At 40.0% G+C, this 23146-nt stretch overlaps 2 protein-coding genes across 2 annotated transcripts in view; both read left to right on the top strand.

Annotated features, from left to right (window-relative positions):
* Positions 1 to 1084: 1084 nt before the first annotated feature.
* On the top strand, positions 1085 to 9521 carry ccn2b (cellular communication network factor 2b). Its single transcript, XM_034892411.1, has 5 exons — positions 1085 to 1303; positions 4516 to 4732; positions 5440 to 5691; positions 7395 to 7651; positions 9035 to 9521. The coding sequence occupies exons 1-5, from the start codon at positions 1250 to 1252 to the stop codon at positions 9338 to 9340; spliced, it is 1086 nt and encodes a 361-aa protein (XP_034748302.1). The 5' UTR covers positions 1085 to 1249; the 3' UTR covers positions 9341 to 9521.
* A 3452-nt stretch (positions 9522 to 12973) lies between these two features.
* epb41a (erythrocyte membrane protein band 4.1a) overlaps positions 12974 to 23146 on the top strand; it is a 69880-nt gene continuing 59707 nt past the window's right edge. The window contains exon 1 of the mRNA XM_034892405.1: positions 12974 to 13118. The gene's annotated coding sequence lies outside the window, so the exon portion shown is untranslated. The remainder of the gene's footprint in view (positions 13119 to 23146) is intronic.

The raw sequence follows: 23146 nt of genomic DNA, 5'->3' as shown, positions 1-23146 counted from the left end.
AGAGGAGTCGATCACAGCTGTGATTTTGAGCAGCATGCATGGGAATGAAGCCCAATATGCTATACTGTATCTGAAAAAAATGTCCCGCCTTTCCCTGATATGCTGAATAAGTCAATACATTTGTGATTTCACTTTTCTGAAATAATGTGGCTGAGATGGTGCAAAGTGTTGTAAATCTAGGAAAAAAATTGCCAAGTTGGCCACACTAGATCCAGTCCAGAACCCGTGTGGAACATGATACGATGACACCTCAATCACTCCGTGTTACACATTTGTTGACAGAAGGAGCAGGAGAAAAAGAAAGAGAAGGGTCTTCCTCACACTTTGGGGGTTACTTGATATGTCAAGAACATGTTAATGTTGAAAAGCCATGAACAAAAGTGAACTTTAAATAATATTTCCTTTAAAGATTTATTCAAAACCTTTTTATTATTTTCTACATAAATAAAGTTTTACCTACTTTCAGCTCAGCAGCATGTTGCAGTATCAGCCTCTCTCCTCATACAACATATACAGTATGTTTCATCATTATGCCTGCTAACCACAAACATAGCACAAGCATAGTGGCTTTGTTCTGTTCTGTTGTGTTAGTATAAAACTTTTTCATTATGGAGATGGATACGGTATATAATCCAAAAAGCCATAACAAAAGATGAACACCCAATGTTACAGAATCTATGTCTGAAAGACATTTGTTCTATTCACTTTAAGTGCTGATCATGGCTACAGGCAGTGTATGTGTGTGTGTGTGTGTGTGTGTATGTTTGTGAACTTCTACTGGCCATTGGATCGCTTATTCTGCAATCATCTCAACCGCTACATGAAATCTGAAATCACTATTACTATTACATGTCAATGTGAATGTGAATACTGGTTTATTCCAGTAAATGTCAGAGCCCCTGTGAGGTTGACACACCGCAAATTGAATTCCAAATTAGGACTCTGTACAAACAGTCACATGCTTTGAGTTCTTTCAAAGTTAACAACCCTTTTAGTTGCCATTTTGTCCACCAACACTCCAATGAACTAATGCTGTAACCGAGGAGTCTGGGAGAAGACTTTGATTTTGACGTTTGACTTTTGACGTTTGATTTGGAATATTTTCACCTCTCAGAGCAGAGTGGCACGGCTCTAGTTTCTCGGGCTACACCCACAGAGCTGGTATTTAAGTGGGTTCCTCCTCCCAGACTTCATCAGTCTGCTGCAGGGAGAATAACAAGAGTGACAGGAACCAGTACTACTGACAAACATGCGTTTGGAGACTTCAGCCACATTCTCTGTTCTCCTGCTTATTATTTCATCGGTAAGTTTACTCAAAACAAAGATTTCTGAATTTAAAAGTCCTTTGGGGATACTCATAGTAAGATTGAAGTACTGTGTTACTTTGAGTCATTCGATGTACACCATGAAGAAATTAACATCTGATGATAAAAGTTTAGGATTGTTGCATTTGAGTAGAAATGTACGGAGTGCATGCTGCTTCTGGCACCACCTTACATTTACTTACATAGGTATTTTTTGCACTATGTCTCTTTTTTTTGCTGTCATGTTTTTCCTCCAAACCTGCTCCTGCGTCTGGTGGGCTGATGCTGAACAGTGGGAAGCAAACAAAACATGGAAAATATTTGCTGGCTCATGTGATCACAGTCTTGTGTCGCCATCTTGTGGCAGTCTTTGGCGTTATTAAACCAGACCAAAACAGCTCCAGAGGCCTTTATCCATTTGCTACAACTAAGAATCGGCTCTATATGTTAAGTCCGTTCTTGTATTATATGTGTCAAGTTGACATATTCTTTCTTATTTTTTAGGCTGTATGGAATTCATTTGTTTGCCACTCCATTCACATGGAGCCTTAAACCCAATTTGAAGTTTTGCCTTGAAACATTAACACAGTTGTACTTGCCTAAATTTGACCAAGTGGTGATAAATATGGGGAAATGGCTGCTTGTTCACCCAAACATTAGAAGTGCAAGAGAATAATGTGTTATAGGAGTTTTTTTGGAAGTTAATCACACCTTATATAAGAAGATTGCAGCCCAGTGAGTCTCCCTGAAAGACTCTTTTTGGCCACTTTGGCACAGGTTAAACACAACACCTGCTGAATCATGCAGGTATTACTGCAAACGGGTTAGCAAATTGTTGTCTATTTACACAGACAAAGACCACCATAGCATTCATTTGCAGTGGTGTTAGTGTCAATCCGATGAATTTGAGCCAATATTCACCACCATGTTCTTAGCTAGTCTCTAACTGTCTGGACAGTAAGTGTACATTGGCTTCATCAGAGCCGATTTAACTCAAACTGCACTCTTCTAAACAGTTAGTGTGCATGATTTGTGGTAACAATAGTAGTTTAGGTCTGTTATTTTGGAGGTCTGAACTTTTTGAAAGTGTACTAACCTCACAGCTGACTAGCCCGTCCCAACACAATGAATGCAGCCATACAGGCGAAAGTAACACATCAGCAAACACAGGGATCTGAAGGATGCAGCAGCATCCCAGTAAGACTTATACAACATCAGAGCTGACTAAATAACACAATGATCTCTGCCCAGAAGAAGAGATACAGCTGAGTCGACCAATTGAAGAAAAGGGCAGTTTACGGTTTTGTCCTCCTCCCCTGTGAAGAAACTGTTTCTTCATTCTTCAGGTTAACCCTCATGTTGTCCTCGGGTCAAATTGACCTGTTTTCATGCATCAGTGTTTTTTTTAATGACCCAAAATAACATGATTGATTTCACAAAAAGCTCTCTGGTAAGTACAACCCTGTGCTTTATCTAATTTTGGGTTGTCTTATTCCAATTTATAGCATTTGAAAAAAACAATTGAAGTGGTTTTCAAAATGGTATTGAGTAAAAGTTGGCATATTCCAGTCTGTGATTATCCATCAACATACTTCCCTTTAATTTTAGTCTAAATAATTCCTAATTTCTGCTTTTCTAACTCAAACATTAGGTATAATTTCCTATAAATTAGATTTACTTACCGTGAATTCCCAAAATAACTGTAAAACTAAAGTTAATAAGTTAATGTTATGTATGTTGAAAATATAAAAATGTAGTAATGAACATGGAAATAAATCGTCGAAAGTGTTGAAAAAAAGGACAAAAACCTATTAAGAGTTAAAAAGAATTGTTAAAAAGTGTCGACAAAAGTGTTGATGTTGAATTTTGACAGGAAGACAACACAAGGGTTAAATGGAACACAGACTGAATAGTGTTTCCACAGGTTCCAGAGTGTGTTCCCATACACCTAGAACACTCTGTTACTGTTACTGCTACCTAAAGTACAAACATTGGCAGAGTAGTAGCCCATTTTCCCTGTGGCAACGTGAGTTGCAGTGGGAAAGACACAGAGATGGGACCTGTGTTAGTTTTTGTTCTTCTGGGTAATGTGAAAACCAGAGTTTGGATTCAGTCTTAAAGTTAGCACATGAGAATGGACCCCAGTGTCTGTGGTTATGGCCCCTCAGGCTGTGGTTCCTACAGTACAGGTAGGCCCCTTTTCTTTTCTTACAGGAGCCACATGGCCACAACGTTCCTCTTTAGTCTCTTTCCAACCAGGTAGTTACAGTAATGAAGTTAAAGGAATAGTCCACTTCTAAACAGTTCTACTAACTACTCTCCCCCAAAACTGGTTTTGTCATTTGCATTCAGACTGGCCAAGTGGCCATAGGAACTGGTAGGAGGGGTAAGGGAGTGACGCAAGCACAGCAACGGTCTTTATAGCGTTAAAATCAGAAAACAAATGCACCAAAAAAAGTAGGAACTGAATCTAATGTATATAGCCCGTCAAAATGGCTGTGTGTGTGTGTGTGTGTGTGTGTGTGTGTGTGTGAAAGCCGGCCAGCTTGTGAAAAAGAAATCGAAAAAAAGTTAACCACCGGTTCCTGTTGATCTTATGATGGACATGTGTTGTGATATTTAAACAAACGATCTGTCAACGGGGAAATAAAAGTCTCTTATTTACGAGAGCGGTCTGAGAGACCTCGACCTCACAGCCGGGTCTCCGAGCAGGGACGAGCTAGTGGTCCCGGCAGGCGCTAGCAAAATGTCAATTTGGTAATGAAATGAAATCTAAACTTTTAATTTCTTGCTTAAACATTCTCAGAAATGAATTTAGTGATTAATAATGTTAATTATTGATGTTAAAATTGTTCCGTTGTTGGTCTGTCTGTACCGGAAACCCGACTCTCGTTGACCTAGGTTCCTTTGTGGAAAAGGGAACAGCGAAAAGACCCTGCCCTGAAGAAGGAGCTGAAAGGGTTACAGGAACTGTGGTCAGAGGAACTTAATACAATCCCCATATTGGTCCAGTCAGAACACGAGAAAAAAGAGTTCTACTAATAATATGTTCTAGGAACTGCTTGGATAGACTTTGTGGAGAAAATGAACAGGATAGTCACATCTGGAACCGTACTGTTGATCTCTAAAGGCATTGATGAGGATCCATCTCTAGCCTTCAATCATTAACCTGTGCTTTGTGTGTGTGTGTGTGTGTGTGTGTGTGTTGCAGACAGCTGGCCTGGACTGTTCCCAACCCTGTGCCTGTTCTGCAGAGCCCCCCCCCTGCCCGCTGGGCACCAGTCTGGTCCTGGATGGCTGTGGCTGCTGTAAGGTGTGTGCCAGGCAGCTGAGAGAGCCCTGCTCCCTGCTGGAGCCCTGCGACCATCACAAGGAGCTCTACTGCGACTACACTCTGCTGAGTGACAGTGAGACTGGCATCTGCATGGGTAACCCAGTCTCCTTCTCACACACATACACACACACACACATACACACACACAGGGCCATTTAACCAAAGAGCGGAGTAATTGTTCTTGTGTGGTTTGTTCGCTACATTTTGGTTCGCTTGGATTGTTCCTTGAAAAAGCGAAACCGAACCAAGGGGAGACGTTTCAAGTTCACAAAGTCATCAGCTTGTATGGACCAGAGCAAACCAACTATAGTGGGAAAAAGCCTGACAGGGCAAAGAGATGTGGGCTAGAAATTCAATTCTATCAAGTCTACCAGGAAACGTTTCTTTGTAACAATAATTTTACTGAAATAAAAAGGAATGGTTAGACAGATACAGACACCAGCACACACTTGTTGTGGGTGAGAAGCGGACCCAAACGGAATCTGCAGATTTGTTGAACAGTTTTCAGCGGTGATCCAGAATGAAAATCTGCAAACTGTTTTTTTGCTTGGGGTTTGTGTAATTTATGAGTTTTCTACAGCCACAAATTCCACACGGCCCTGGTACAAAGGGATCAATAAAGCATTGCTTTTTTATTAGTCCATACATTGTTGTTAGGAAAATCCTACATATTCTACCTTTAATGTGTACCTGATAAACTGCATGTACTTCTAAGGCTTCCTGAAGTTGTTAGTGACATGTGTCTGCTGTGTCTGTATTCTGTTGTATCACACAGTGAGCGTGTCTTGTGTCTGTCTGCAGCTCAGGAGGGTCAGACGTGTGACCTGGGGGGCAAGATCTACCGCAGCGGGGAGTCCTTCCGGCCGAGCTGTAAGCACCAGTGCGTGTGTATGAACGGAGAGATCGGCTGCGTGCCGATGTGTGCTAACAACGTCCTGCTGCCCTCACCTGACTGCCCGTACCCCCGCCGGGTCCACATCCCTGGGCGGTGCTGTGAGGAGTGGCTGTGTGAGCAGTCGCCTCCGGACCACCACTATCAGTCAGTGCTGGCCGGTCAGTCTGCTCCCAGGTTCACACACACATACACACACACTTCTGATTCACCTGCTACCACTACACTAATCCACTGCTTCAGATTTTCAGTGGTGGAATCGAAATAGTTACAAATATTGAGGTACTTGTACTTTAGTTAAGTCTTTTCTTTTCATGCCACTTCTACTTCTACTCCGCTACATTTCAAAGAGAAATATTGTACTTTTTACTTCACTACATTCATCTGACAGCTTTAGTTACTTCACAAATTAAGATTTCTGAACACTAAACACATGTAGTTTATAAAATCTGATGTTTTATTAAAATTGAAACTAGCCAACAATACAATGGCCTACAAGTCCATCTGAAATGATTAGACCATTAAACACACAGCTGTTTGGATCCTTTACACTTTCTAACATAAAAAAAAAAATGGAAGCACATTCTCCTGATGATACTTACAGACTTTTACTTAAGTAACAGTTTCAATGCAGGACTTTTACTGTAACTGAGTATTTTGACAGTGTGGTATTTTTAAGTACTTTTACTTAAGGAAAAGATCTGAATACTTCTTCCACTACTGGAGATATTACATGATTAGCTTTGTGGCTGTACCGGCTAATTGTAACAAACACTTTTTTAAAGACTTTTTATTCCTCCACTCTAATAAGACCCAAGGAGCATTTTTTTTTGTCCTCATTTAACATGTTGTTGACGTTGTGAAATTGTCCCATGGTTTGGTTAGGTTTAGGCACTAAAACTACTTAGTTAAGTTGATAAAAAGGCGGTGGTTTGGGTTAAAATCAGATGTCACTTCACTGTGTGAATGTGACGCAGAACGTGATGCAGAACGTGATGCGGAACGTGACTTAGCTCCATTTGTTCCGTAAAGAAAAAAAAGTTCTCTGTTTTGGTTTTACCCATCCACCTGCCCAACCTTCCTCCTTACAAGAACATTTGGCGCTCTTATACTGTAGCTACTTCCTCAACTTACTTCCTGCATTGCTTCCGTCAGAACTACTTCTACGTACTACTACTTACTACTGCGACTAGAAACCTACACATGGGTCAGAAACATCCTGGAACAACCAACCTGTGGCAGTGGTTCTTAGGGGAGGACAGTCTCCTTTGACCTAGTCTACATCCACGACGTTCCACTTCCAGGATGGCTCCGTTGCCGATGGAAATTCCCTCTGATTTCTCTCATTTAGGCCGTATATCCAATGCCTCAGGCTTCTTTTGTGTTGGCATTTTAAACTCTTGGGGTGGATTTCTGAGGACTATGGTTAACTGCTCCTTAGATCTCTGCAGGGTAAATCTAGACAGCTAGACTATTTGTCCAATCTGAATTTTCCCTCGCACGACCAAAACTACTTTTGATCGTACACACCCAAGGCTATTTTGCAGCGGCTTTTCCTAGTACTTAGCGCCACCCAAGACAATTGTGATTGGTTGAAAGAAGGCCAATAAACCAGAGCACCATCCCAGAATACTGTGTGGACCAGTGGACCGTCCTCCGCAGCGCTGCGGTGGCAAAGCAGGACTACCTTTGAGCTGATGATGGCACTAGATGAAATAGCAGGCGAAGCTGGAAGAAAATTTACTGCAATTACTCCTCATGCCTGCCAGCTCGGTCACCCACTGTTTTTTTGTTTTAAAAAGATAAGACCACACACCATTTGCCTTTCCTCATGCCTTTTTACTCCCCATGTCTCTTGTTGCAGGTGCTTCTCAGATTCGTCCCTTGCCCTCTTCCAATCCAATCTCAGTCTTCAGAAGTTTGTCTCCTCGTGGACCACAGGCAGAGAGTCCCAGAGATAACTGTATTGTCCAGACGACAGAGTGGAGTGAGTGCTCGGCCACCTGCGACATAGGCGTCTCCTCTCGCGTCACCAACGACAACCAGCGCTGCCAGCTGGAGAGGCAGAGTAGGATCTGCATGCTCCGACCCTGCAGCAGCCAGCAGCACAAAGACATCAAGGTCCGTGTTCCCGTCAGGGCAGGGGTCCTTTAGGGAGATCCGCAGAAACAGGAATGATTTTATTTTACTGTAATTCCGTTCATAAATAACAAAATGAATGTACTGTAGGACTGTTTTGACCATGGGTTAAATACACTTTCTGTAACAAAAAATCAAAAACTAATTCCTATCATTCTGAGATCCTTGGACAGAATCTTATCAAATGGAGCTTGTGGTCTAACTTGTCAGTTTAGGGGTCCTTGACGTGAAAGGATTTAAGAACCAATGCTTTTGCATTTTAGTAGAAAACATTTAATTACTTTATGTATGATCGTTCAGTCCTCTAGCCTTTAAAAGGTCAAATTCATGAACTGAATTTTAGTGTGCAGTATTGTTTTTAGTGTTTATGATCCAACCGAACACTTTCTGTCATGCAATAACTAATGGGTGTTAAAAGTTGACAGGCAGAACATCAGAACATGTTAGTGGTGGACCACAGCACCAGTCTCTCGACACCATCTCAGCATTACTGCTACAAAAGATCCCAGTCAGAGACAACAATTACTCCAAATTAAAAGACAAAATGTGTTGTTTTCTTGAACGTCACATGGAAGTGTTGTAAACCTAAAAATCATAGTTTTATGATGTGGGAGTGTGTGGGTGAGTTAGGTTTAGGCACAAAAAACACTTAAGGTAACATCATGGATGACTACTCCAACATGGTTACACCAATAAACGCATGGTTATGGTTGAAGGAGGTTTTTAAGTTGACCCGAACATCCACCAACCTCCTCCCTATAGATTCGTCACTCTGTGACAACGTCGCCTATCTTCCTTGCAAGTCTTGGCTACAGGGGCTGGAGTGTAGAAGAGCAGTGTGACTGCGAAAGTGAGCCTACTACACATTTGATTTATTACCACAGTAAATTGTGAAAAAAATGTATGGACTTAAGTCTTCTTCATCACAGCCTGGTGTTCATTATGTAAATTATTGTCCCATTTATTTCAAAGTAGATGGTAAAGCAAAGCATTGACTATCTCACTGTATGATTTCACTTCATCCAAGTTAGTTTTAACATTTTGAGTATAGCATGTAACAATATATTGTTTATAGTTAAAGAATATAAGAAGAAATATTTAAATAGATACAAGATGGGAAAACAAAATGTACAACTGCTTAAGTAATTTGTTAAATGTATGCTAAAATGATTTTATGTTACAAGCAGTGTGTCTGAAAAATATTGTTGCCATTATATTTATAATCAATTAACGTTATATTTATTGTGGCCGTTTCTGTACCACGTTATACTATACATCACTACAGTGACAACTCATATGACCATGTGCATTGACTCCGTGATGATGCTGGCATATCATTCACTGATCATCGTCTCTGTCCTACAGAAGGGAAAGAAATGTGTCCGGACGCCAAAGGCCCAGCACGGGATGCGCTTTGAGTTGTCGGGCTGCTCCAGCACCAGGCTGTACAAACCAAAGTTCTGCGGTGTCTGCACAGACAATCGCTGCTGCACGCCGCACACCACCATCACAGCCCCGGTGGAGTTCCACTGTCCAGATGGAGATGTCTTCACCAAGAACATGATGTTCATCAAGACCTGCTCATGCCATCATGACTGTCCACAAGATAACGACATCTTCCTGGCGTCCAACACTCGGAGGATGATTGGAGACTATGATAATGACATGTGATGAAAGGTTACACACACACACACACACACACACACACACACACACACACACACGCACACACACAAATCAGGACTGCACTATTCTAACACCCTAACCTAAAACCCTTACAACTACACATCTAACCTTCATTGTAATCCAGCCTTAAAGTACAGAGTAAGTAATTCATTACTTTTTCAAAGAGTACAAAGAGTCATCAAGCCAATGCTGCTATGGGTTGTTGGTCTGAAAAACACAGAGATACGATTCAACACAATGAATCAAATTTAACCTAGCTAACCCCAAACTAGCTAAGATTTACACAAATTAGACTTGATGACATCATTGCATCGTGACTCATCTTGGACATAAGATTTTGACGAAACAATGAGGGGGTTGACAGAGTCAGTGTCATCATAAAGTAAGAAAGATAAGTATGTAGTTTGTAGCTTGTAGTTTTTCAGTAACATTCCATGTGATAAAACACAGTTGCACATGGGGGAGATCATAACATCTCTGTTTAAAAGTGCTGTCAGCATCAGTGGAAGGCCGGAGAAAGATGACGGACATTTAGAGACCATTTCCAAACATATTTACAACCAGGGGTTAAAGTGTGCCGGAACGGGCACCCGGATAGCTCAGTGGGTAGAGCGGGTGCCCATGTATAGAGGTTTACTCCTCGACGCAGCCGGCCCGGGTTCGAATCCAGCCTGCGGCCCTTTGCTGCATGTCACTCCCCCTCTCTCTCCCCTTTCCCAACTTCAGCTTTCCTGTCCATTAAAGGCCTAAAATGCCCAAAATAGTGCCGGAACAATCCTATACTGCGTTCTAGCACCTTTGAATGATAATTAAATTAATCTAATTGGCATATTAATAGATCATTGTTTCATTTTGCAGCGGCGCACCACCGTGAGTCCATTTGCTGAGCAAGTGTCTGCGATTAGTTCACAAATCTGTCATAACCGTACAACAGTCAAGTGTATGTTATCAAAGTGCTAAAGTAAGTTGAACATGTGAAGTGAAGATAACATTGTTGGAGCTGAGCTCGACCAGAAAATATTTGGGTAAAACATATCTGTAAAGCTGTTCTGCCCTCGTTGTTCTCTGTGAGTTGCTGGAAGTGATGTAATGAACATTTCAGGGAAAAAGCCTGACATCCCACACCTTTGAGTTCAGATCATTTTGTTACAAATACCATTTCCAAAGATGAAACATTTTGATGCTTAAAGATGAATGTGTTTTTACAAACAACATAGCAGAATACAATGCAGCCAGTTTTGACTTTTCTATTGCATAGAATTCAGCAAGAGAAGATAATATGGATAGATGAGATGCAAACATAAACTAAACAAAAGCCAAGAGCTTGTTGTCACTATCTTGACGGAACTGAAAGAATGACAATATGTCCAGATTGTGTTATCATGAGACAAGTAAAAGTCTTTAAAGATGAAGTGGAAGACCTTTACAGTACAATCTATGACGTAAGAGAACCAGATCATTAAAGTTGCTGAACAGCTGTGGCCCAAGGCAGCCGCTTCACTCGGACATCCTCACCTGAGGTACATGTTGACGTACTATATTTGTATTACACACATATAGATACTGTATATTTTTATGTATTACATATTTCCGGAGGCTATGACGATTCAAGAATTCTTGAGATGTGTATTTTGTAGTCCAACTGAAATCACATTTAGTCAATGTGCTTTTTGAATGTTTAAAAAAAAAACTGGGTTACGACATCAAAATATTCCTTTTATGTCATTTTTTTTACATGTCCAGATTGATACAGTGTAGAGACTTGTGTTTGTTTTTGCTTAGCAAAGAAGTGCACCAATTTAACGAGGTCTTCTGTCACTTTTAGGCCTTTCGGAAGCAGATCAAAAGTATAGGGCTTCATGGAGCAGTTATGTGTGCTGTAGTAGACAAAAAAGCTATTTATTTCAGTTGGACTTGAATTTGAGATTGTGCTTTTAGTCCTACATTGATTTGGGCTAGGGTCTCCATGGTGACAGTTTGGCCTAAAGACAAATGGAGGAAAAAACCATAACATGACTTAAGAATTGCTGTTGCTATTATTTTCTCTATATTTAAAAAGAAAAGAACGACGGACAAATTTGGCATTTGGCAAATATTGCTTATGTAAATACTGTAAGACTGTGTACAGTTTTGTACTATAATTTATGCAATACAGTTATAGTTCTGTATCATATTGTTTTTTTTTTTACTGTAACCACCTGACTGAGAGAAGATGGAGTTATTCTCTGTTGCACTTTTTCCTTTGTTCCAATAAACTAAGTCTATTTTTTATAGAAACCCTGCATTGGTCTGTTCCTGTAGCTAAGAAAACACACACACACGCACACACACAAACACACACACACACACACAAACAAACACACACACACACACACACACACACACACACAGAGTTTTGGACGACCACCTGTGCAGCTGTTTGTGAATTTGCACCACTGTACAACACATGTATCTGCACTTACCACATTATTATTTAATCTGTGCCAAATGGAGTTTTAACTGCACTGAGATTCGCCACAAAATAATTTGCGACCACAATACACACATTTTTGGCCTCAAAATAGTGAATTTGGGATAATGATGGAGCCTAAATATGATGTAATGCGGGAGGTTCTGCTACAGGCCTGTGTGGGGCACACGGGCTACCCAGAGCAAGCTAAAGGTGCAGTCGTGGACAGAGATGATGTGATTGAATTGTATTTTAGGCTTGGAATGAGTTACAAAGACAGTCTCAAAAGCCTGGTTTTGCAAGAAATTGTGATTACAGAGATGATGCATTTAACCCTAATGTTGTCCTCGGGTCAAATTGCCCCGTTTTCCTATACCACTGTTCTTTTTAATAACCCAAAATAACATGATTGACTCCATACAACGTTCTTAGGCAAGTACAAATCTCTACTTTCATTCATTTTGGGGTGTCTTATTCAATTTTATAGCATTTGAAAAAAACACTTAAGTGGTTTTGAAATAGTATTGAGTAAAAGTTGACATATTCCAGTCTGTGATTATCCATCTACCTACTTTCCTTTAATTTTAGTCTAAATAATTCCTAATTTTTGCTTTTATAATTTAAACCTTAGGTTTAATTTCCTAAAAATTAGGTTTATTATAATATTATATTATAAATTCCAAAAATAACTGTAAAACTAAAGGTAAAAAGTTAGTGTTGCGTAGTGTTACATGTCAAAAAAGTGAGAAACATTGAAAAAAGTGACCAAACATTAAAAAAAGTTAAAAACATTGATAAAAAAACATCGACAAAAATGTTGATTTTCAAATTGGAAGTGAAGACAACATAAGGGTTAAATAGAATGTTAGACTAACATGCTATTGTATCTAGTTTTTTTAAATAGTGTAAGGATGTAGCCTAATATCAAGACTTCTGTTTTCTGTGATTGTGCTCAGATGTGACAGTTTACAGGAGCACGTGCTTCTCTCACATGTCTAGGATCTTTGTATATATGACCCAATCATCTTGGGATTGCTCCATAGACTGTATATTATTATAAATATTAGCTGTCTCTGGATGGCTCTGAAGGCTTCATGTTTCCGGTGAGACTGAGGCAGCTTGACGCAGCATTTCCGGAGCACGAGGCGGCCACTCCTCCGCGGCTCCGCGGCGCGTGGCGGGCGGTGTCGGTGTGCGGAGCTGCTGCTGTCGGCCTGATGTCGGTCTGATATCAGCGGGAGTCGGAGCAGCGCAGGCGGATGGAAGAGCGACATCTGTGAGCGGAGCAGAGCCGCGGGCACGCGCTCAGCTGCTGTAAGTGTGTGCATGATCAATATGCGTCAGACTGTACATACAGTATGTGCCACAAATAGACAAGCTGCCTGGCACTGCTGCAGGAGTTTGAATTCACCCTGTCTAATTGGATTTGTATGGGAAGGCAGTAGGAATGTTCTAGATCTTACGTGTATTAATATTTGGTCTTTCTGACAAAAGTGTTACAGTAAAAGGATGCAGTGAAGGCATATGCAGTGAAGGCATATGTAATTATATTATCATGTGTCACAGCTGTCACTGACTTCGGGAAACCTCGACAAACTCAATCGACAAATCAGCCAAAAAATCCTTCCATCATTCTGCAAAGACATGTAGGAATCATCGGCATGTTCAGGTCAATACAAAACATATTTAATATATTCCTCAACTTTAAGAATGGCAGTTTACAGCATATTGTTGGTTTCATTTTTTGTAGACAACATTTAAGACGATTGTAAATGGTGTTATTTTTGTATTAAGGCTCTGTGTAAGTGTGAGTGTACGCCTGAAACAGCAGAATGCGTCGGGCTTCCAAAGCGGTCCTGATAAACAGCCCTGACACATGAGAACAGGAATCCTGTGAGTCTGACTTAGCAGAAATATCATTTATTGTTGGTGATTATGATGAAAGCTCAGTGCTGAGGAGGCTGCTCACTGCTGCACTTCCAAACACGGTCAACACAAAAACAGAATGATACAATGGATGTACATTACTGCACAAACGGATAGCAAATCTCCAAAAAGGCTCTGTCCACTAGGTACGGACTGGGGGTTAAAAACAGCCCTGATCTCTCTCCCAAATAGGCCCATCATTTGGCCATTCGCTCCTAGCCGTGTACGACAGACACTTGCCAGGATGTCCTGATACTACGCATGCCACAATACTGTAGCGGACAAGGTATTCACAGAAAGTAACATCAATGATGATGGTTGTGGTTGTGTTTAATAATGAAGCCTCAGCCGTCAAATAAAAACAAAAATTTACAATGTATTTTCACATGCATTGAAAATATAATACAAATAATAAAATGTCACTGGCTACAGAAACCCCAAATTACACAAACTTGTAATTATAAACAGTACAGAGTATTACTGACAACCCTTTCAGAGATAAAGCAAGCTACTTGCTGTACCTAAACATGGGGATTAGATATTCTGTAGGCCTATATGGGGGGTAGATATTCTGTAGGCCTTTATAAGGATTAGATATTCTGTAGGCCTATATGGGGATTAGATATTCTGTAGGCCTATATGGGGATTAGATATTCTGTAAACCTATATGGGGATTAGATATTCTGTAGGCCTATTTGGGGATTAGATATTCTGTAGGCCTATTTGGGGATTAGATATTCTGTAGGCCTATTTGGGGATTAGATATTCTGTAGGCCTATATGGGGAGTAGATATTCTGTAGGACTATATGGCTTTCAAGCCCAAACGTTGTGTGTGCGGCGTGCCTGTTGTTTTGTTTCCGGTCTAGCTAGATCCGGTGTGGTGTTGTAGTTGTTTTAACGTTACTAGTTGCTGAAACAGAATCTGAAAAAAATACAACGTTTTCAAGGCCAAAAAGAACGTTAATCTCGCGATAAAAAAATGAACGCCTTTAAAATGGGTATGCGTTAACTTTCTCCGTTTTTTCTTTTTTACACGTAGAATATAAGTGATCGCCTCCCTGCTGTTGGTCGCTTTATTAGACTTTTTTTTGCCAATTGCTGTTGGATATACTTTATATGACAAAATAATAAACAGTATTTTATTAACTTAAAGAACATCCAATTGCAAAGATTTGTGTTAAAGGGGTTTAATAAATCAGCATAAGCGCTAACAGTTTTCCTTCAAATATTCAGTAAAGACTAAAAACAGTAGCTCAGTTCTTTAGCTTCTGAACAACAGATTGATTTTCATATTCTGTATTAAATATAAACAGTACAACAGGGTGCATATCCAAACATTGCCATTATCAAAAAAATTATTTCGTATCCTGTCATGATATGAAATTCACCAGTAACTGCTGTCATCAGGCCTCGCCAACACCCCCCCAGGGGGGGTCCCCGTGCTGCAGTTGTGCTAATTAGTTTCAGATATGACATAAAGTACATTTGAACTTTGTTTTTCTCTATGCATACCATGTACATCATAAACTATTCATCCTCCAATAATGCAGAAACAAAATCCACATGCCAGTCATGTAAATAATACATCACTTTTAGAAAACATGAAAGACAACATCCCAGCCCACGATCAGGCAGCCAGACACAGCCCATTGCAGCTGGGACTCATGGGATATATCAGAGGCACAGAGAGACAGCATGAGCAGCCATTTTTGTGGGGTCCCTGCGTAGGTGGAGTTTAACATTCGAGCCAGGGGTAAAAAAAATGATATAAAATTGAATAAGACACCTTAAAATGATTGAAAGTAGAGATTTGGACTTGCCAAAGAGCATTGTGTAGAATGGTATTTTGGGTAATTACAATCGGGTAGTTAAAAAGAACATTGACATAGGAAAACGGGTCAACTTGACACGAGGACAACATGAGGGTTAAGACACCTTTATTGCAACGTTGGCACGGCTAGATGTCCAGACTAATGCAACAGTAACTTTAGTTTTTAATTTGCTGCAAATATGAACATGGGTTTCTTAAACTGTATCTTTTTGCTCTGAAAAACTACAATGATTTAAGAAAAATCAGTGATGCTTATCAATGTTTATTGAATTGATTGTGTATGTGGGCAGACATTACAAGCACATATTCATGCAAGAAGAGAAAACAATAGTTTTTTCTCTCTTTTATCCCTTGGATTATGCAGGTGACACCCATGGCGGAGAAACAGGGGTGGAGTCAGATCCAGCAACTGTCCACTGTTGTCTTTGTATAGTATCAACACATAAGATATTAGGTGCAGATAGCATTCTTTAACATAATTACTAATCTCCAAATTTAAGCAAGATAAAGAAACGAGGAGTGTTTGCAATGTGTGTGTGTAGTTGTAGTATTTTAATTTCCATTACATTATTATCAGACTGGCCAACCTTTTGGTTTGTGCCACTGCTACCAAAGGAATAATATGCTGACTGTTGTGTGGTTGTACAACACTGGTCCATGCACACAGTGCAGCTCAATGTCCAGTCACACCTGGAAGAAGAGAAACTAAAGCAAATGACTTGTTCTTTTCTGTTCAGTTTTCTATGTATTGATTTCATAAGGGTAAAAATAAATAACTGCTATTTTTAATAGTGTTTAATTATAGCAGTGTGATTGTACTTACACCTTTCTATACAGACTGATATGAATTGTATTATTTTGTATACTAATGTTAGAAGAATTTAGAACAATACTTGAAAAACACACAACAGTGATATAAAAACTGATACAAACAATACAGTTCCTTTTGTTTTTCAGTTATATTACGGTTTAGGTTTTACTCGTGGCTCTAATATGTCTGTTAATAACCAAATGAGGAAAAAATACAGAGTGGGGTCATTAAATAAACATGCTGTCCGTCCAATGTCGTTCAATCTAGCTAAACTATAAAGAAAATCTATTTGTTTATGGACATCAAGATAGGGTGTATGCTAGCGCAATATGCTATGTACTCAACGTATGTTACTCACACTCGTAGTTATGGACGTAACTTGATATGTCCCACTTCAAAGCTTTCTCTCGTTTCCTAATGGGTGAAGATGAAAGTGTGCCAACCATTCTGTGCACATATACTAATAATAAAGCAATGGACTGCAGGGGTAAATAAACTTGGTTACAGAGTACCCGCCTGCAAGGGATGTTCTAAAGTAAAACGAACGCACCCTCAACCGGGCATGGATCATTTCATTGGTCAACACTACACCTGGCATTCTGTTGGTTGGTAAATTGTGATAGGATTGTAACCATAGACTGTTAATATTAATGGACAAAGCATATGGTTTGGCAAAGTGCTGCAAATGCGGAAGGGTCTTAAACCCGCATTATTTTTGAATACCAGCAGGGGGAGGCAGGTGCGGTTGCAAAAGGAGGGCGGTTTCTGTAGAAGTCAACAAGAGAGTGACCCACTTCTCACTTTCAAAATGAGTTTATGGTCTTAGTCACTTGTTTTAAGTCTTCTGCAACACAGAAAGATGTTCATTTTTTGAGTTATGGTCTCGTTGATTTTAATATCAGTGATGGGTAGCACTGGGTGTTTTAGGACGTGACTATGATGTGATTGCCAGTGAAAGCGGTGCCGCTATTGTGGTATCAAACCATATGCACAACATATGGTTTAAAGTGCCCATATTATGAAAAAAATCCCTTAAAAAAAAATAGACTAATATGTGCGCTTTAATATGAACGTTCTTTATTCTCTTCATGAATCTTGTATCCTAACCATTGTGCAATGACTGGAGTCAGGAAGTCTGGAAAAGGCTGAGCCAAACTTCTTTAGTACTTTCCAAAGTGCATCACAGCATATTGATTTAAAGGGATATTTCCCCCTGGGAAAGATGAATATATCTTTAAATTGGGTCAGTTAATGTGAATAGTTTTAGATATTGGTGCCTTCTATGCCGAGAAAAGCCAGAAAATGTGTTTTTGGCTTATGTGGATGAAAGACACCAAATCCCAGAAAACTCTTGCTTCACTGCTCAATGAGTCCAATCCCAAGCCACGCCTACTGTTTCATAGACAAAGACATACAGTGAAGTACTCAACTCAACTCTAGTGTGTTTCATTGTCATTTCAACAATATACACGAAACAGCGCTTTGCAGTGACTCAAGTGGTGTTAGACATTTAAAATGTATAAAAATGACATTATATAAGAACAGCATATGAAACTGGCTATATTTTGTGCAGTTAACGCATTGGTAGCATTAGCGCTTGGTGGGCTGTAATCACCGAGTATAAACACAGCTGTGAATTTACATGGATAACATCACTATATACAACATATGACACCCTCTACATAAAGAAAACACTCCCAAACAATTCTGTAATGGGGTAATAGAGGGAAGAAACTTTAGGAAGAGAACTATAAATAGAAATGAGAGACAAAAAAATTTTGAAATTGGGGAAAATAATGATGACTGTAGGTCTAAAAAAGAGTTGTGTTCTCAACAGTGAGGATGATAATAACAGTCTGTGTTATTGCTCATACTGCGCTATCCTTTTGTCTGTTTGTTTCTGATGTCATTATTCACACTAATGGACCCATGACTGCTGATCTTCTCAACTTGTGCCGCTGATATAATGGTGAGTAACATTACATCTAATCTATGAGAGAGAGAGAGAGAGAGAGAGAGAGAAAGAGAGAGAGAGAGAGAGAGAGAGAGAGAGAGAGAGAACTAAAGTCTAAGGTTGGCAGAATCGATAATTCTGTGTGCAATGCAAATTTGGTTATTTCCCTTAAAATCCTGACATTAATTCTTGCACAGAATTTTGACTTTTTTGTGTAGAATGAATGTCATTCTTTTGTGGTGCTAATCAATTAAGTAATATAAAGGCTTTATTGCCAAAGCAACATTCTGAATGAGTTTACAGACATTTGACTTGACACGCATTCATTTATTTTATGTTAAGTAATAATTCACTGCTCAGTGTGTATATGGTCTGTCTCAACTGTAATTCCACCAAAGCAGATTGACATTTATTAGCAGTAAACTTCATGTGTGTGTGTCTGTGTGTCTGTTTGATTGCCTGTCTGTCTGTACTGACAGATGTCACCATGATAGCATTATAACCATCAGGAGGCAGTCAGGGTCCTTCACATGTGTGTGTGTGGTTAAGATCAGAATAAAGGTGAGCGTGGTATGAACGAGGGCGCTGGAGGTAGGAGGCAGGAACTAGGGAAGGGGCCATTGCCCCCACTTTACTCCATTGGCCCGGCTGGACGCCGCGGCTGTTGTGATGACGGCCTCTAGTGTGAATACATAAATTGACTGAACTTTGCACACAGTTACTGCTTTGTCCTATTTCCCGCTGATGCCATTTGCCTAAAAGTACACCTGATCTAGGTCCTGAGACATCAGAGAACGTGTAGCATAGACGGACTAGGAACTAGGTCAATATTCTGAGTACTGTAGGATTCCAGAGGCAACGGGTTGTGGTGACACTACTCTCATAGAAAGGCTACACCCTGACACAAACAGCAACCATGGGATCCCATGATTATTTGTGTTGTTGACTCAGCTCGGTGGTCATTGTTGTTGGATTGGTGTCAGGTGTTGGATTACTTCATTGCAGGGCTGATGTGATAGATTGTCTTATACTGTGTACATATACTCAGAAATTAGTGGTAACCACCATGGATGAGTGCTGAAGCCATTGCAGAACAAGTGAACAGCACTGTTGCACAGATTTCTTCTGGTTGAAGGTTGGAAGTCTCTGCTCTGTTGAATCATAGCCACATTGGCTATGATGCTGCAGTTCTACATTACTGCACTAGACTTCAGCTGCTGTTTGTCCTAACCCTGCTCGTAGGCCATGAACAAAAACTGAACGGACATGAGATGCCAAATACTAACTTTTTTAGTACAACAAAAGACTATACATTTAAAGTAAAGAACAAATTCGCTTTGGAGGAGTGTTAGTCAATGACATCAGTAGTCTTTATGTGGATGTGTGTATAAACAATGAAGTGTAAGGTGTTGTAAAGTAAAAGATAAGTAACATATAAAATAATCAAAGCTAAAGGGTTGCAGGCGCTGGTGGTAAGATACACTCCATGTAATCCATGCCTCCATATCCTGTGGATCTCCAGTTCTGCAATCTGGCGAACGTGGACTTCCTTCAATGCAGACAGAGCAGGTAACTGATGAGCATATCCACAGAGCACACACGTTCTAGAGCAGCATAGGAAAAAGAAATGACATAAAAAAATACAACAAAAAAGATGCATCAACAGTATATCATTGAGCTTAGCAGTTTAGAGAGCACATGTTGTCCCAGTGTCTCCTGCTCCTTCAGTCTGTCCTCAATGTGTCCAGCAGACTGCAGCAAAGAGCAGACAGATGGACAGCTGCTCTTTGACTCACAGTGGATTATCATCAGCTAATGTCTGCATGCTGATCCCATACTGGCACGGAGAGAGCAGGGTACCGCGAGAGTATTTACTTCTGTGCAGCCTTCATGCAGCAGTAGAAACACACCAACACACGCGTGATGGAGACATTCAGTGACCTGGTCCTCAAGCTATAAAGTCAGTTCTGTGCACTACTTACAGAGCTCAAACTATACTGGATTGTTGGGCTGATGCCAATATGGATGTTTGATACCCTTTAACATAAAGAAAGAGTTTTAATATGGGCCCTGGACTTAGTTCATCAGAGAGTAAGGGCCTGATAAGATATGTGAGTTAAACATTTCATCGACATTTTATTGCCGACTACTAGGGTTTTACCTTTTACAAAATGTAATTTTGACTTGTTGGAATGGTCATTTAAATTACTTCAAAACAACTAAGACATCTAGAAATCAGATTTTGACTAGTTGTAACTAAAACTGATTAGCAGATATCTTTCATTTTACTTAATTTTTTATTAGCAAGAATGATGATTATTATACTGATGACACAAACACGTACGTACAGTTCAATTTCCACATGTGAGTAGTGGTAATGTTGTTTCCAGTTTCTAATATAAGCTATTGCATTTCCAATATGTCCGACATATCAACAAACCATACAAACAAAACCATTGGTCAACTTTGAAATTGTTATATTGGTTTTGGATATGTACATACAGTATATCATTCAAGATATCTGCTATGATATTTTAAATTCCTTTTCTAATTTCTGACATTAAATTCTAACTAGTTCTAAAAAGATATGTAGATATCTCAAATACAATTGTTACTAGTACAAATATCATTTTCACTAGGTGAGTGTGTATGTTGTGTGTGTCATGTCTCTATGTGAAGCATCCTGTAGTGATTGCCTGAGGGAAGGAGGTAAATGAAGCGCGTTAACAGGAAGGTTGAGATTCAGGTGAAACACCCTGATCACCTTTCTGGACAGACTAGTGTTATTATCCTGACGGAGCCACACCCAGTCAAAGTGGAACTATTCCATTACAGGTGTAACATTTCTATAGTAGCAGCAACATACCCAAGATTTTTACATTTCCAAGGTAACGCACAGAGGAAGTGATGTCTGTGTTGGTGACATTGCAGGGTGTTCCTAATAAAGGAAATTTGTCGAGAAAAGTTTCCTTAAGCAACGTTCCCTTAAACCTGGAACAGAGTCACAGAATACAGAAAGTATACTATAACATAAAACAGTGAGGACACATGGTCACACATTTTTCATTCAAATCAAAGAAACAGGAAAACAAGAGGCAACAGGTTGAAGCTGGCATCCAAAGAATGGACTGAATATATCCATTGGCTTCTGGCTGATGTGAGGGCTGAGCAGCAGATGCACCAAAAACTGCCTGATATCACATTAGAGACAAGCAGAATATCCTGGCCATGCCATGAGGTCAGAGTGTCCTTAGAACATTTTGGAGTTTTTTTTTGTTTAAGCAACTGTACTGTCCTAAAGACTCTGTCTGATAAAATAAGCAAGACATCTCTGAGAATGGAAATGTCATTGAAACAGTTATTAAAACAAGCTCTCGCAAAGCCACACCTTCCTCCACAACGCTGCGGAGGAGGGTCTGGCTAGTCCACACCAGCGCCGTTTCTAGAGAGAGTTTGGGCAACTCAAATCATGGGCGCCATATTAGATACCATCGTCAGATGACTACAGTGTAACCCTAATATGCTATCTAGAAATAAAATTGGTTTTCTTTTCACCATAAACAGGCATGAACATGTTATTATCAACGTTTGTCACTATGTCAAAAGGCCCTCACGTAAATATTGTAGTCTATATTTACCATATATATCGTAAATGGGCCTCTAAAAAATACCCATTATAGTGAGTGAGCACGTCGTCGACCTAATAAGTCTCTGAGCAGGCTTTACCTTTCTAATGTCCTCTAGCATACAGTACGCACAAGGTAACTGTAGCCAGTTAGCTTTGTATATATTGTATACTGTATATTGTAATGTCACAAAAACCCACCCATCTTATAGGAGCACAGCTTAATATGTCCTTCAATACAGTTATGTTACAAAAGGAACACTCATGCCACAGGTCTTATGTTGACAACATGGAAACAGATATAGGAAACTCCAAAGGCAGTCCTAAATTTACCTAGCAAGCTAAGCTAACGCTGTTTTGTTAACGTTTGCAGACGTTGACGTATTGTTAGCTAGCTGTCTAAACTTGTGAAAAGCCAAACCACATCCCCTTCCAAGCTGTGTTTCACTTTTCCTCCAAAGGCGCAACAGTTGGATATTTTTAAATAATTGATCACATGTTTCCACTATTCCCTGCACTCAATGCATGTCAATGGGAATCAGATGAATGTTGGTATCCAAAATGGAGTCCACAAAACACGTTATCACTTAGGAACCAATCGCGTAACAGGATAGCTCAGAACATTTGATTCCCTAGTTGGCCAACTCTCTATATATAAACGGCGCTGGTTCAAGCAGCAGTCCTGGATGGGAGAAAAAACGTGTTCTGGTTCTGGAGGCCCAAACACATGCATCAATAGAAAAAGGAGGGTTCCTTTCTTCCCTCTTCTATTGACATGTGTGCTTCTTTAATACTGCATTGTATACACATGGGATCATTCACACCAATTACCAGGGTCTGACCCGTGTTCAACCTTGCTTTTGTAAATTCAAACCAAGCCAGTCAACACGGGTTGATCCCTGGTCTCGGCAAGTCAGACATGACCTGGGTCGCAACCCAGAGCCAGGCATAACAATCGACCTCACTCCTTTTGCCACTATCTTTGCTCATACCGCTGTTCTCATATGATTGAATTGAACTGCCTTGAAAAGCCAGTGTAAGGCACAGTGTGTTGTTTTACAGTGCAAGAGGAGCAGCTTCAGGTATCACCGAGCAATGATAACAAGCAGTGGCGACATACACTCACCGGCCACTTTATTAGGTACAACTGTCCAACTGCTTGTTAACACTTAATTTCTAAGCAGCCAATCACAT

This window comes from Etheostoma cragini, chromosome 14, assembly GCF_013103735.1.
Source record: "Etheostoma cragini isolate CJK2018 chromosome 14, CSU_Ecrag_1.0, whole genome shotgun sequence".
NCBI lineage: Eukaryota > Metazoa > Chordata > Actinopteri > Perciformes > Percidae > Etheostoma > Etheostoma cragini.
The sequence above is the reverse complement of the archived record's forward strand: the minus strand, read 5'-3'. Positions and strand labels throughout refer to the sequence as shown.